This window comes from Pygocentrus nattereri, chromosome 11 (genome assembly GCF_015220715.1).
Source record: "Pygocentrus nattereri isolate fPygNat1 chromosome 11, fPygNat1.pri, whole genome shotgun sequence".
In the NCBI taxonomy this organism is placed as follows: Eukaryota; Metazoa; Chordata; class Actinopteri; order Characiformes; family Serrasalmidae; genus Pygocentrus; species Pygocentrus nattereri.
Genome location: NC_051221.1, coordinates 20796813 through 20810827, shown reverse-complemented (window position 1 = coordinate 20810827; position 14015 = coordinate 20796813). Strand labels below are relative to the sequence as shown.

Sequence of the window (14015 nt, the reverse complement as noted above, 5' to 3'; positions counted from 1 at the left end):
TTTTTATTGTGGTGCCTGAGTGCTTCTTTTGACGGCAAGTCTCATGCGATATTTGTCCTGCTTGTCTTTCTCTCTCTCTCTCTCTCTCGCTCTCTCTCTCTCGCTCTCTCTCTCTCGCTCTCTCGCTCTCGCTTTTGCTTCCACGGTTATAGCCATGCAGCTCCCTGCTAGCAGTCAGCTGATTTTCCCTCTTTTGAGAGATTACCACATTACTGAATAAGACAATTTAAAGAAAATATAAAGGACGAGGGACTCATGTTTACCTCCAGCTCTTCATGAGCACAGGGGGACATCATTTATTTTCTGACATCACTGGTGGCTGTGACATTCACATTGCTCATGAAGGTGAGGGACGGCGTAGTTGCTCAGGCAACCAGGCTGACCAGGCTGTATTGTTTATGAATGTAGCTGGGACTCATTGGATGGCATTTAATTAAAGAAATATTGCAATCCTTTCTGAGCATATAGTAAAACAACTTAAAAGTGGATAGGTACCAGTTTTCTAAAGAAATGTACTAAGGTATCGATCTGGTTAAATATATTAGTCTTGTGTATTTCTTGTGGTGAATGGATACTTGAACTAACAAGTAGTTTCATGGCTAGGTCAAATGTTACTTCATGATTTCTTGTTGGTAGGTTGAATGACTCAATGCTGGAAAACAACCACATGGAGAACGACGGCCTTTCTGACAAGTCTGAGAGGGAGGCCCATGATGACTCAGATAATGCAGCCAATGAAAATGGGGGAAGATTAACTGAGGAGAGTGATATGGACCAATCAGATGACCTTTCGCCTTGCCTCCAGGCAACAGCCTATGTTGAACAGGGCCAGGAGGAGATGGGAGAGGTAAGAACTGAACATTGTTTAACTACTGACAGCAGACTTAATAGCTGTCACTGTTACTGTATTGAAGCCAAGGAGTTTATGGCAGCTGTTGATGTGGAATTATCGTTTGTCTTCTGCAGTCTTCCTAATGCATATCACATTTCATGGTTATATTTGCCGCAGCATAGTTAAAGACCTTTTATGTATACTAAGGAAACAGCCTGGAATATCTGAAAATTTGGAGAAGCAATCTTAAAAAGGCTTGAAAATGTATGCATTTTCTTTATAGCAAAATGGCAAGAACCTTGTATAACTTACAAAGTAAGGTGGTGTTGTTTATCTGAAATCATCTTACTCTCTTAGTGGTGGGGCCAGCTTGTGGGTAGTAAAAACACAGTCTGTGGCCAGAGAAATAAAAGGTGTGGTGTTCCTGCAGCCTGGCGAGGCATCTCAGGTGGAAACTGTGTCAGAGGAGAATAAAGGGCTAATCTGGACACTGCTGAAGCAGCTGAGGCCTGGCATGGACCTGTCCAAAGTCGTCCTGCCCACCTTCATCCTGGAGCCTCGTTCCTTTCTGGACAAACTCTCTGACTATTACTACCACGCCAATTTCCTTTCCCAGTAAGCCACCAAGTCATAATTTTTACCTGTGTAAGATGAGCCAGTGCTATAATGCAGCATATCACATTGATTAGTTAAGGCTTTTAATTGTCATCTTTGCAAATCACAGTTTTGAAGTTTTCAGGTGTTTCTATGGTGAGGATGACATTTGTAGTCTTTGTAAGAATTATTATTCCTCAGAGACAGTATCCTTAATGTTTTTTTTCTTGGAATCAGGGCCGTCGCAGAGGAAAACCCGTACTGCAGGATGAAGCAGATTTTGCGTTGGTACCTTTCAGGCTTTTACAAAAAGCCCAAGGTAAGTTCTTGACATGGTGATTCCATTCTCAGCTATTTTCACTCTTGGTGAGATATTTATACTGTTTGGAAAATGTCTTTTCTTTGTTCATATGCTTACTGTATCTGATTTGGTGTGTTTTTCGGTTGTCTTGAAAGTCTGTTGATTTTAAAGGTTAGTTGTAATATATCTTTGACATCTGATGAACAACTCTTTCCTTTTATAAGACATGTGCATGCCTGGTGTACATATGTTTGTGTATCTTGTTGTTAGGGTTTGACCTATATGTTTTAAGGACTGATTCTTATGGATTGACACATTTGCGTCACACAGTCTATAAAAAGTAAAAGTCAGAGTTTTGCTGATGTAATAGGTGGTAGATTCACCTGCCCGTGTGTGTGTGTGTGTGTGTGTGTGTGTGTGTGTGTGTGTGTGTGTGTGTGTGTGTGTGTGTGTGTGTGTGTGTGTGTGTGTGTGTGTGTGTGTGTGTGTGTGTTTTTTAGGGGCTGAAAAAGCCTTACAACCCCATCCTTGGGGAGACATTCCGCTGCTGTTGGCTGCACCCCCAGACTGACAGTTGTACCTTTTACTTAGCAGAGCAAGTGAGTCTGAAGTACTATTCTGAAAGGATTTGTTTTACATTGGGAGGTGGGGTAATGTTATTGTACCACAGAACAATGTTTCACATGGTATAAGAAATCTTGGGATATATTACATTGGAGATGGAAGTGGATGTTTGATTTTACACATTGCTGTTGCACCAAAAATGTATATGCAATACATTTTGTTGTTGACTAGTAGAAAAATTCATTTTATCTTTATTTAGTTTATCCTAACCATCTGTCTAGCTGAAAGCAGTGTGTCATTAGCATTGCCATTAGCTTGAAAAATTAAAGTCAACATTGCTGCATAACATCGATCATTTTCATATTGTCATTTTACATATTTTAATGTTTGGGTTATGCACTTGAGGTAGGACAATGCACTTCTGCTTGATTTGGGCCTCAGTGAACGCAAGTAAATGCTTCAGAAATGCAGTGAAATCTCCTTTCGTCAGTATATGGTGGAATATTTACTGGCATAGCAGTTTGCACAGGACTAGTATAACCTGGGGTTACAGTTCTGCAGTTAGTTTTGTAGAATTTTAAAAATCTTTTCTGACACAGAATCATGCAAAAATATAAATTATTGACATGGCAAATCCGGACAGAACTAAGATCACAGTACTTGGCCCTCACAATACAAACAGTCTTTTAACAAAGATTATCTACCTTCACCAATCACAGCCAGGAAAATGTGGCCTTTATAAATCTTGTACTTTACATGCTTGCCTTCAGTTTTTATCTGCACTGATTGCTAAAGTTTGTTTTGCTTTCCTGGTTTCAGTCTCTTAGTCCTGCAGTTGTAATCTTTTCTTACCATCTTTTGTTCTGTTCATACATAGGTGTCTCACCATCCTCCTATCTCAGCCTTCTTTGTGAGCAATAGGAAAGATGGCTTCTGTATCAGCGGCAGCATCCTGGCCAAATCTAAGTTCTACGGTACATTATTGCTCTTTGGTGCTTGGCCATTATGTCAGTGGCATTAAAACAATAAAGTAAAGCTAAACAATGAGTGATAACGAATAACTAATCTTTCCTTTTCTCCAGGGAACTCTCTGTCAGCTATACTGGATGGAAAAGCCAAACTATTGTTATTAGGTCGTGATGAGGAGTATGTGATTACCATGCCATATGCTCACTGCAAAGGTACTGATTTAATATTGATGTGAATCCCACTTCAGACAATTAAGCTATCAGCGAGACGAAGCAACATTTGTTTGTTTTTTACAGGCATTTTATATGGTACCATGACTCTGGAGCTTGGAGGAAAGGTGACCATTGAGTGTGAAAAGACAAAGTACTTTGCAGAACTTGAATTTAAATTGAAGGTACTTAACATTTAAATTAGTACTTCTGTTGACCATGATCTAATAGTCTGTGTTGTTTTAAATTGTGTCAGGCCTAAATTGATCATTCTCTCATCTTTCCTTTCTCAGCCTTTCCTCGGCAGTTCATGTAATGTTAATCAAATTTCTGGAAAGATCCGTATGGGAGAGGACTTGTTGGCGACAATAGATGGACACTGGGTATGAATCTAAACAGCATGTCCTGACATTTATCCTGACAGTTGAGTGTATTGTTTCTGGTCCATAAACAAGGATAAACATTCCCATTTGTGGAGTGCCATGCTGCACACATTCTGTAGAATGCGTTGATTAGGTCAATGTAATGTTGTTTGTGTGGTATGAAATTGGGTATTGTCTGGAATTTTAATTGTTATAATATTGCAGTAAAACCTAAAGATGGTCATTTTTGGCCTGTTGAATTGCAATATTTATCAACTGTTATTAAGTATCACTCAGCTCTAATTTGACTTTCCCATGTACCTAAAATTTGTGTAAAAATCTTTTGATAGGATGGCGAGGTACTGCTCCATGAAAAGAAGACTGGCCACCAGGAGATGCTGTGGAAACCCACTGCTGAAGTGCGCAAGCAAAGGCTGAGAAGACAAGTGGTTCAACTAGACCAGCAAGGACCCTTCGAGTCTGAAAGGTATGCTTGTGTTAGCAGTTCTAACTGTGTAGAGCAGGGATGTGCAATTAACTTCCCAAGGGGCCACATGAGCAATTTGAACGATTTTAGGGGGCCAGACTAATATACTTAACTCAGTTCTGCCCAATACATATATACTGTATACAGCATTTATAATAGCCCTTTATATATAAAAAACAGTAAATGAAACATTACAATGATACAATCATTTAATAAACTTGTGATGGTTCAGTTTAGAAAATTGGAAACATTTTGCATTGTTTAAAAAAACTAGCATCACAATCTGACATAAAATAGCACATTTTTCAAAGACCAACATCACTTTAACTTAAATGGCTTACCGTTTCTTGCAATTTTGTGTGATATTACTAAGCTGGTCCTGACTGCTGCATCCCTGGATGAGTGGAGCTTTGTAAAAATCCTTGCTGCCTGTGCAGTTTCCCTAGCAAATCTTTAGATGGCTGTGCCCACTCTGCATCAGTCACGTTTTTGCATTTCTCTGCATGCTTACTCTCATAATAGCGATTCAAATTGTAATCCTTAAACACAGCTATCTGTTCTCCACAAACTAAGCACACAGCTTTACCTTTGACTTCAGTAAATAAATATTTAGAAGTCCATGTCTTGTTAAAAACTCATATTCACTGACTCACTGACATATTTAAGGGATAAGAGCTATCTTGAAAGCTGTCCAACACATTTGCTGACACATCTGAGTGAAGCGCACTGACCGGACAGATGCAAAAAAAAAGAAAACAAAAGGGTTGCCTTCAAAATAAAAGCATTGTAGTTGTATTTTGTGCACCTTTCTCAGTCAGAGATAGTCAGAGGGCCGGTTGTGGCCCGTGGGCCGTACAGTACCCAGGTCTGGTGTAAAGTAATTCTGTGGCCCAATACTGCAAATTCACACAAAGGAGTGTTGCAGAAGTGAATCAACAGAGTTCATAATTACATTTCCAGCAGTTGTTTGTTATCATTAAGTAAATAATTTATGAGCAAAATCTAATAATAAGGGATGCAAAAATTCTTCCTAATGATAACCAATTGTCAGCAGTGAAATGCTACTGGCATGGTTGGTGATGAAACATTAACCAGAAAGCCTAAAATCAAGGAGGCAAACTATCAAAATATCAGTTATAAAATTAATAATTGCAGTTCTCAAATCTGTGTGAGCCACTTTCAAAGCCGTTGTAAAATACCTGATTTGCACAAAAAATTATGAGCACATACATCAGCTGAATCCTGTACTAATGCACCGACATTTTAAAAATAGTTACTTTTAAGAACTGGGACGTAGTACTAACAGGTGGAGCCAGTTACCAGCGAATATGTTAGTTAAACAGCCTAAAACCATATTAAACATACACTACATAAGAACCTGGCTTTATTTATATAGAGGAGCTGAGGACTACTATATGTTAATGACCATATGACCCAAAAAAAGAAAAATGAAGAAAATTAAGAAATGACTGAAATATATAGTGATGGGCTGCTGAAAGTTCTATATTTTGAAGTTCTATGCACCAATGTGTAATTTCCTCACCCTTTGTCACACTTTTCTTCAGAGCACTTGGGCAAAATAGCTATTTTATTGATTTTGGATATTTGCTTTTAGATACGTTTCCAAACCACACTTTCGTTTTTAGCTGCATGCTTTATTTTTAGTAGACTTATTCAGTGGAACCAGTTGCCTACTGTGCTCCCATATGGACAATTCAGAAATTTTCCTCAACTCAAATGATAAATCTGATTATTGAAATAGGAACTTATTTATTGGAAATTAAATGAACATGAGCAATTCATTATTTGATGATGAATAGTTAATCATTTATGTACATTTTTAACACTACTGTCTGTCTTTAAGCTATTTAAAGGCACTTGTTGAAACTATGTTTATATGCAACAGGTGTTGATTAATAATTATCAGGAATATTTAATCAAAGAGTAAATGATGAGATTGTGAAGCTTGGCACTGCAATGGGTCTGCTTTTTCCAGGCTTTGGCAGCATGTGACCAGTGCAATTACTACCAAGGATCAGAACAAAGCTACACAGGAAAAATTTGTTTTGGAGGAGGCACAGAGGCAGGAGGCACGAGAAAGAGGTGATCGGCCCTGGAGGCCACACTTCTTCACTCAGAATCCCGACACCAATGAGTGGCAGTACAAATATGCAGAGTATGTACCAGTGCACTCAACATTCTTGTCCACTGCTTAAATTGCAACAATTGAAAAGTTTTGAAATAATTTTGAATCTTTATCACTGAAATAACTAATAAGCAGTAGAGAAACAAATGACATTTTATAAAGTTACCTTGAAATATAAAAGTGAGTATATCTGAGGAGGGTAAAATGTCCTGTGTCTCATTGGCCTTGCAGCACTAAGCCATGGGACCCTGAATGCTGCCTAATTCAGTTTGAGAAAGATGGCATCATCCAGACGAAAGAGAGGTGCCGGCGGCAACATAATGGCTTTACCTACAGTCAGAACTGGACAAGCCAACAGAAGGTCAGCTGTAGTTGTAGCACTCATGGAAATACTACAAAAAAGCTTTGAGCTAATTTAAATGCACAGGTAAATAATGATGATATTTTACTGATGTGCATTTTTGTGAAGGGCCAGATGAATGGGAAGCACAGGAAGTCAAGCAGTCAGCCATCCAGCTGCAGTCAGAACACAGAAAGCAGCAGCAGCACACCAGAGCCCACGCATGAGTCCTCAGACAACGAAGGCAAGTGCAACACATTGTACCTGCTAGGGATGTTATTAGGGATGGACACATTAATTCATCTGTATGGATGGCCAAACTCATTTAGTATTCTTTCATGTAATCTGGTACTCGAATAAGGTGTTATAATATTTTGTCATTTTAATAATTTCACAATTTCTGTATGTTTTTGACTGAGCATCTAATATTCAAACACAGAGAATGTTGGAGGGGGTTATCTAAGCAGAACTGTATATGGAAATCCCTCAGCCAAAAAGATGTTATATGAGACAGTCGAAGGTTGAACTATTACTGTTGTGTAAGTTCATCAATCAGCCTTAAAACACAAATACATACAGTGCTGTGTTACAGCCTAAACCTAATAATAAATCAGAATTAAAATAATTCTTGAAACAAATTTAGGGAGACATTTACATTATACTGGATATCACTGTTGTCAGAAGAAAACCTCGTTTTTCAGTTTTTGAAATAAATGGTCTGCTGCCCTTTACGCTATGTGTAAATTTCGTGAAGACTGAACCAAAAGAAATGACCCAAAATGACTGGGAAAAAGTCTGGTTCCATTGACTTGGATTAAAATTAAAGTAGGTTTTTCCTTCTCCTGTAAAGTTACATTTTGGAGATGCAAGGATTTCTTCTTAAATAATTGGAAAAATAATGTTAAATGTGTTTGACTTCATAAGGTCTTGTGTGTTTAATAGAATTCAAGTGTTTTATTGTCATGTGCACAGCAGAACAGGCAGTTGCACTGTACAATGAAATTCTTACTTTGCTGTTCCTCCATTCACCATATATACTCTTAAGAGAATAAAAAAAAGAAAATATAAGAATAACTCTAAAAAAACCGTAGTAAAAGCAAAAAGTTATATATATTACACTTTGTTTAAAGATCCTGAAATATTCTGTGAAAAATACACAGTAAAAGATATCAAGGGGGAAAAAAAAACACCATGAAAAACGGGCACAAAATACCGTGTACCCTGCCTGGGAAAGGGTCACTGGGACCTACCCCTGGAGCCAGGCCTGGGGGTAGTGTCCCCCAGCGAGCGCCTGGTGGCCGGGCAGCCCACGTAACTCGTCTGGGCTCAGCCCGAAGAGGCAACGTGGGGGGACCATGTGGGCCCACCACCCACAAGGTCCAGCATGGGGGGAGCGGTGCAGTGCTGCACAGGCAGTGGGAGATTGCAGGGGGGCCCTTGGCGGCAGAAACTGGCCCTTGGCGCATGGAATGTAAACTCACTGGGGTGGAAGGAGCCGGAGCTTGTGCGGGAGGTTGAGAGGTACCAACTAGATATAGTTGGGCTCACCTCCACCCACAGTGTCGACTCTGGAACCAAACTCCTTGATGGGGTTGGTCCCTCACCTACTCAGGGGTTGCACAGGGTGAGAGGCACTGGGCGGGAGTGGGGATACTCATGAGTCCCCGGCTGGCGGCCGTGCAGTTGTAGTTTATCCCGGTGGACGAGAGGGTCGCCTCAATGCGAATTAAAATCACAGAGAGGAAAACTTTGAATGTTGTCTGTGCTTATGCACCAAACAACAGGTCAGAGTATTCGGCCTTCTTGGAGCGAGTGGACGGGGTTCTGGAAAGGGTCCCACCTACAGACTCCATAGTCTTACTGGGAGACTTCAATGCTCATGTTGGCAATGACTGGGAGACCTGGAGAGGCGTGATTGGGAAGAACGGCCTGCCTGATCTAAACCCGAATGGTGAATTGTTATTGGACTTCTGTGCAAGGCATGGATTGTCCATAACAAACACCAAGTTCAAACACAAGGATGTTTATAAGTGTACATGTTCTGGACACTGAGGTAAAGAGAGGGGCTGAGCTGTCAACTGATCACCATCTGGTGGTGAGTTGGATCATATGGCAAGGAAAACTGATGGTCAGACCTGGTAGGCCCAAGTGAATAGTGAGGGTGTGCTGGGAACGACTGTCGGAGGCCCGTTCGGAATGATTTCAATTCCCAACTCCAGGAGAACTTTTCTCATGTCCCGGGGGAGGTAGGGGACATGGATCTGAATGGACCCTGTTCAAAACCTCCATTTGTGGAAGCTGCCAGGCATAGCTGTGGCCAAAAGCTTGTGGGTGCCTGTCGGGGCAGTAACCCAAGAAACTCTCTGGTGGACACCAGTGGTGAGGAAGGCCGTCAAGCTGAAGAAAGAGGCCTTTAGGGACTGGATGGCCCAAAGGACTCCCTACTCAGCAGAAAGGTACCGACAGGTGAAAAAGGTGACAGCCGCAAAGGTGGCAGAAGCAAAATCCAGGGCGTCGGAGGAGTTTGGCAAAGTCATGGAAAAAGACTTTGGGTCTGCTTCAAGGAGGTTCTGGACAAATGTCCGGTGACTCAGGAGTGGTCGGGGTGGCTGTGCCCAAGCTGTATTCAGCAAGGGTGGAGAAACTCTGACTTCAAACGAGGATATCGTTGGTCGGTGGAAGGAGCACTTTGAAGAACTCCTTATTCCGGGAGACATGCCTCCCTCACAGGAGTCAGAGCTGGAGGCCTCTGGCATGTCAAGTTCCATTTTCCTGGTTGAGGTCACTGAGGTAGTTGGCAAGCTCTTCAGTGGCAAGACCCCGGGGGTGGGTGAGATTCGTGCGGAGATGCTTAAGGCTCTGGATATTGTGGGGCTGTCATGGCTGACGCGCCTCTGCAATATTGCATGGACCTCAGGAACAGTACCCTTGGACTGGCAGACCGGGATGGTGGTCCCCATTTTTTAAAAAGGGGACCAGAGGGTGTGTGCCAACTATCGGGGTATCGCACTACTCAGCCTCCCTGGGGAAAGTCTATGCCAAGGTGCTGGAAAGGAGACTCCGACCAATAGTTGAACCTCAGATTGAGGAGGAACAATGCGGATTCCATCCCAGCCGTGTCTACCCAGTCTACATGTGTTTTGTGGATTTGGAGAAGGCTTACGTCCGGGTACCCCAAGATATCTTGAGAGAGGTCCTCCGGGAGTATGAGGTACCAGGGCTACTACTCCAGGCCATTCGATCTCTGTACTCCCAGAGTGAGAGCTGTGTTCGTATACTTGCCATTAAGTCAGACCCCTTCAGTATTAGCTTTGGGCGCTGGCAGCGTTGTGCCCTGTCTCCACTCCTGTTTGTGATATTCATGGACAGGGTGTCATGGTGTAGCCAAGGTCAGGAGGGCATTAGGTGTGGATGCCGGAGGGTGGCGTCTCTGCTATTTGCAGACGATGTTGTTCTTTTGGCTGAATCACATGGTTGCCTCCAGCGCTCACTGGTGTGAAGCAGTTTGTATGTGGATCAGCACCTCCAAATCTGAGTCCATGGTCTTAGCCCGGAAAAGGATGGCATGCCCACTCCAGGTGGAGGAGTTGAAGTATCTCGGGGTCTTATTCACAAGTGATGGGAAGAGGGGTTGTGAGATCGGCCGCAGGCTGGGACAGGTGGCAGCAGTAATGTGGTCACTGTACCGGACTGTAGTGGTGAAGAAGGAGCTGAGCCATAAAGCAAAGCTCTCTGTTTACCAGTCGGTCTACATCCCGACCCTTACCTATGGTCAAGAGCTGTGGGTAATGACCGAAAGAATGAGATCACAAATACAAGCGGCGGAAATGAGCTTTCTTTGCAGGGGGGCGGGCTACACTTTATTTGATAGGGTGAGGAGCTCGGCCGTCACGTTCCATACCATAAATGAATGATACAGTGAATGATTTCTGTGTTTCCCCTTTTTGACTGATGACAGTATTAAACAAATATTTTCTTGTAGGGATATTCAAAACTATCCAAGTACTATTAAAATGTGGATTTTAATATTATTGACTTAAAAATTGAGATTAAACTCAGGATGTCCATCTTTACTTAAATATAAAATATTGTTAATTATTAGCTGTTTTTTTCCTTCTTTTTGTCTTCTACTTCCTTCAGAAAAAGAATCTCACCTTATGTTGTGTTTAGGTTTTGTGAGCCAATGTGCCAGATGCAGTAAGGAGATGAAGGACCTTGCTCTCATTGAAGCCTCAATAGCATCCATACAGAAAACACAGCAAGACATTCAGAAGTGAGTTCAGTTAGCTGTTCATACTGGCAACATTTATTGTAAAACTCCTAAAACTAGACAAACTTTAGATTCAAATTTTCTTCCTTTAGTATAAAATGAGTCTATATTTGCTTTGCTGGCCTTGTCTAAGCTAACTGCTCGTCTTCTCTGTTGCATCATGTCTTCAGGAACCTGAGTGCATTGAGTCGTCAGCTGGCCCGGCGGACAGAGGACAGTGTGTCTCTGAGTGGCCGCCACTGCCTCGTTCTTTGCATTCTGGTGCTTTCGCAACTTCTCATCAACTATGTCTTCTCTTAAAAGACCATCACCTAGTTGCTTAGAGACCGACACATGGCAGTTGTCGCCTAGCAATAAACACAGCCAAACTACACCACCACACAGCTTCTGAATGGCCCATTGACCGTAGCTACACCACCAGGCACTAAGCACTTCAAAATTGAGAAAGAGACTCCTTTTCTAAAATCATGAAAAAGACCGAAAACAAACAAACAAAAAAAATAAACAACAAAACATTAGAGTGAAGTGTAAGTGTTGCCCTTTCACTCTTGCTAATGAACGTGTAATGTTTTTTATACTCCTTTGCGATACTATTATTGTGTTTTTGGTCACATTTCAGGCCCTCTGGGCAGCTATGGTGTGTGAGTGCGTGAATATGCGTGATAGTGTGTGCGTGTGTGGATATATTTGTCCCCTACTCCACCCCAAAATATTGGGCCTTAATGCTGACGCCAAATAGAAGAGGACAAGTAGATGAATAATCAGTGGAAGAACTCTCACCAGTGCAATTCTGTGTGCTTTTGTCCAAATGTCTGATCAAACTGAATATGACTCATCTTTAAAATGATAATTTAACCAAACAGTATATCTCAGTTGTTAGAATATCTGTTTACATGCTTGTTTCTGTACCCTGCACATACACGAAAGTAAATACACATTGCCAAGCGATGCAAATTTTGCTGTTGCAGATGAAGGAATGAACAAATGTCATGTGTCAGCATGAAACTACAGTGCAAAATCAGCCATAGGCCAGAATACAGATCCACAAGGCTGCTGTAGCTAATGGGTTGGCCAGTCTTTACAGGGTCATCCAGGACCTTAGGTATTTAAACTTATTGGTCCAATCGGATTGGATCGTTTTGGCTTTGAACTGTGGATGAAGCGCATGATTAGAAATAAGATGAGGAAGGTTTTGTGAACAATTCTGTATATATTTGTTTGGAACAAAATGCCATTTCAAATGAAATCAAGAATGTATTTATTTGATTTTTTATTGTTTTATTTTTGATTTATTTCATACAGTTTTTAAAATGATGCATCACACTCATTCAGGTTTTCTGGGAGCAATATGGTCGCTGTTCTTCCTCAATGTCTAGGAAACAGGGAGGCATAGAGCTACAAAGATGAGCTGCTCTCTCTTGGGCCTCTATAAAGTATGTACTGTGGGTGAGCTGAGAGCCCATTTGTGATTAAAATTTGAGCACACAAATATTCTATTTCTTGATGTAAGATCAATGTGCCTGTTCAACTGAAGCATGTCTCAAATCATAAAGCTCTGGATGCAGGAGCGGAGAGACAGATGGCTGCGAATGCTTTGTGTTGTTTTTTTTTACACTTTACAGCACTCTATAAAACTGTTCTAAATGAAAAAAACACCAGTTGCTCACAGATTATGTCAGTAGTTATTGCATATTGCAGCACTACAGTAAACTTTTACATTTTGACTCTTTGCAGTTGCGTCTTTTTATGTGTTGTGCATGATTTGACTGTAGAGTTTCCTCCAGTGTAACCACCAGATGGCAGTATAGCTACAGCAGGGGTGCCCAGACTTTGTCTTGGGTGGACAAAGTGCAAAGTTTGTGGTGGGTAGAGGGCGAAAGAAACTAAATATAAATAAAGTCAGTAGGAAGTTTCAAATTAAGTTCTTAATAATCAATTTTATGACATTCCACCATTTTTTTAAATCAGCGGTTCAGGAACACCTGAAATGGTAGGAGTGTGATGGAAATTTCATAGTCAAATAAAAACATTTAAAAAATGAGATTTATAAAATGTGTATATATATATATATAATTTTTAAAAATGTATAAAATATGGCAAATATATTTTTACAAGTAAAAAAGTTCACAAAAAGTAGCACTTTATTGTGGCCTCATAAGTACAAAAGTTGACTAAAGTTAATAGCTAGGTCATTGACTAAAATGTTTTAATAGTCCTGAATTATGATTAAGTACCATATGATAAAGTGGTATGTTTGGAGCAGCCTTCTGATCATTAAAAACGTTCTAAGTAGGTTAAAGCAAATGATTTTAAATGAAGGACTTTGGCTGACACAAAGGGTTAGGATTAAGAACCCCTGGTATTGAAACACTTCAAAAAGGCAGTTTGAAAAGGAAAATAAGAATAAGTTATGCTTGGTTTAATACTGAGATTGTTCTGTCTTTGGGTGAGGGGGGTTTGAGTAAGTTTCTGGTGGACACAGTCAAATGTCACAGGACAATTTTGTGGACCGCGTTCATGGTCATCACTTTATTTGAGATATAAAAAGGTGAAGTAGTTTATTGTCAACCACTAATTATTAAGGGCCAAACATCACAATAAATTATATCTGATATGACTCTCTGTGCTCAGGTATGTGTGCTTATTACGTGAACATTAAATCAGTACTACTTTATGATACTTTATTACTTTATAGTGCAGTGAAATTCACATCTGAACCTTGAGTCTGGTGTGTGTATGACAATGCACTATGGGCCGTGTGGGTAGTAGGGGGGCAGGGGGAGGTTGTAGAAAGTGAAAATCCCCTCCTTCATCAGCACATAGCTGGATAAAGACAGGGAGCATCATGCTGTGCTCTTCATGTGATAAGCCATGTGACAGCAGTTCTGGCAAGTTACCACCAGCGTATGTGTGTGCGCACCACTTCCGCTCCACACAGTCC

At 41.0% G+C, this 14015-nt stretch overlaps 1 protein-coding gene across 2 annotated transcripts in view; it reads left to right on the top strand.

Moving 5' to 3' along the window:
- Positions 1–12798, top strand: part of osbpl5 (oxysterol binding protein-like 5) — a 38080-nt gene extending 25282 nt beyond the window's left edge. For both annotated transcript variants that reach the window (XM_017717534.2, XM_037542839.1), the window contains exons 9-22: positions 637–847; positions 1263–1447; positions 1664–1745; positions 2228–2326; positions 3169–3265; positions 3374–3472; positions 3557–3654; positions 3763–3852; positions 4182–4318; positions 6315–6494; positions 6696–6825; positions 6934–7048; positions 10975–11077; positions 11245–12798. In XM_017717534.2, the coding sequence (XP_017573023.1) occupies positions 637–847; positions 1263–1447; positions 1664–1745; positions 2228–2326; positions 3169–3265; positions 3374–3472; positions 3557–3654; positions 3763–3852; positions 4182–4318; positions 6315–6494; positions 6696–6825; positions 6934–7048; positions 10975–11077; positions 11245–11374 (1756 nt within the window). In that variant the 3' untranslated portion in view covers positions 11375–12798. The remainder of the gene's footprint in view (positions 1–636; positions 848–1262; positions 1448–1663; positions 1746–2227; positions 2327–3168; positions 3266–3373; positions 3473–3556; positions 3655–3762; positions 3853–4181; positions 4319–6314; positions 6495–6695; positions 6826–6933; positions 7049–10974; positions 11078–11244) is intronic.
- The last annotated feature ends 1217 nt before the right edge of the window (positions 12799–14015 follow it).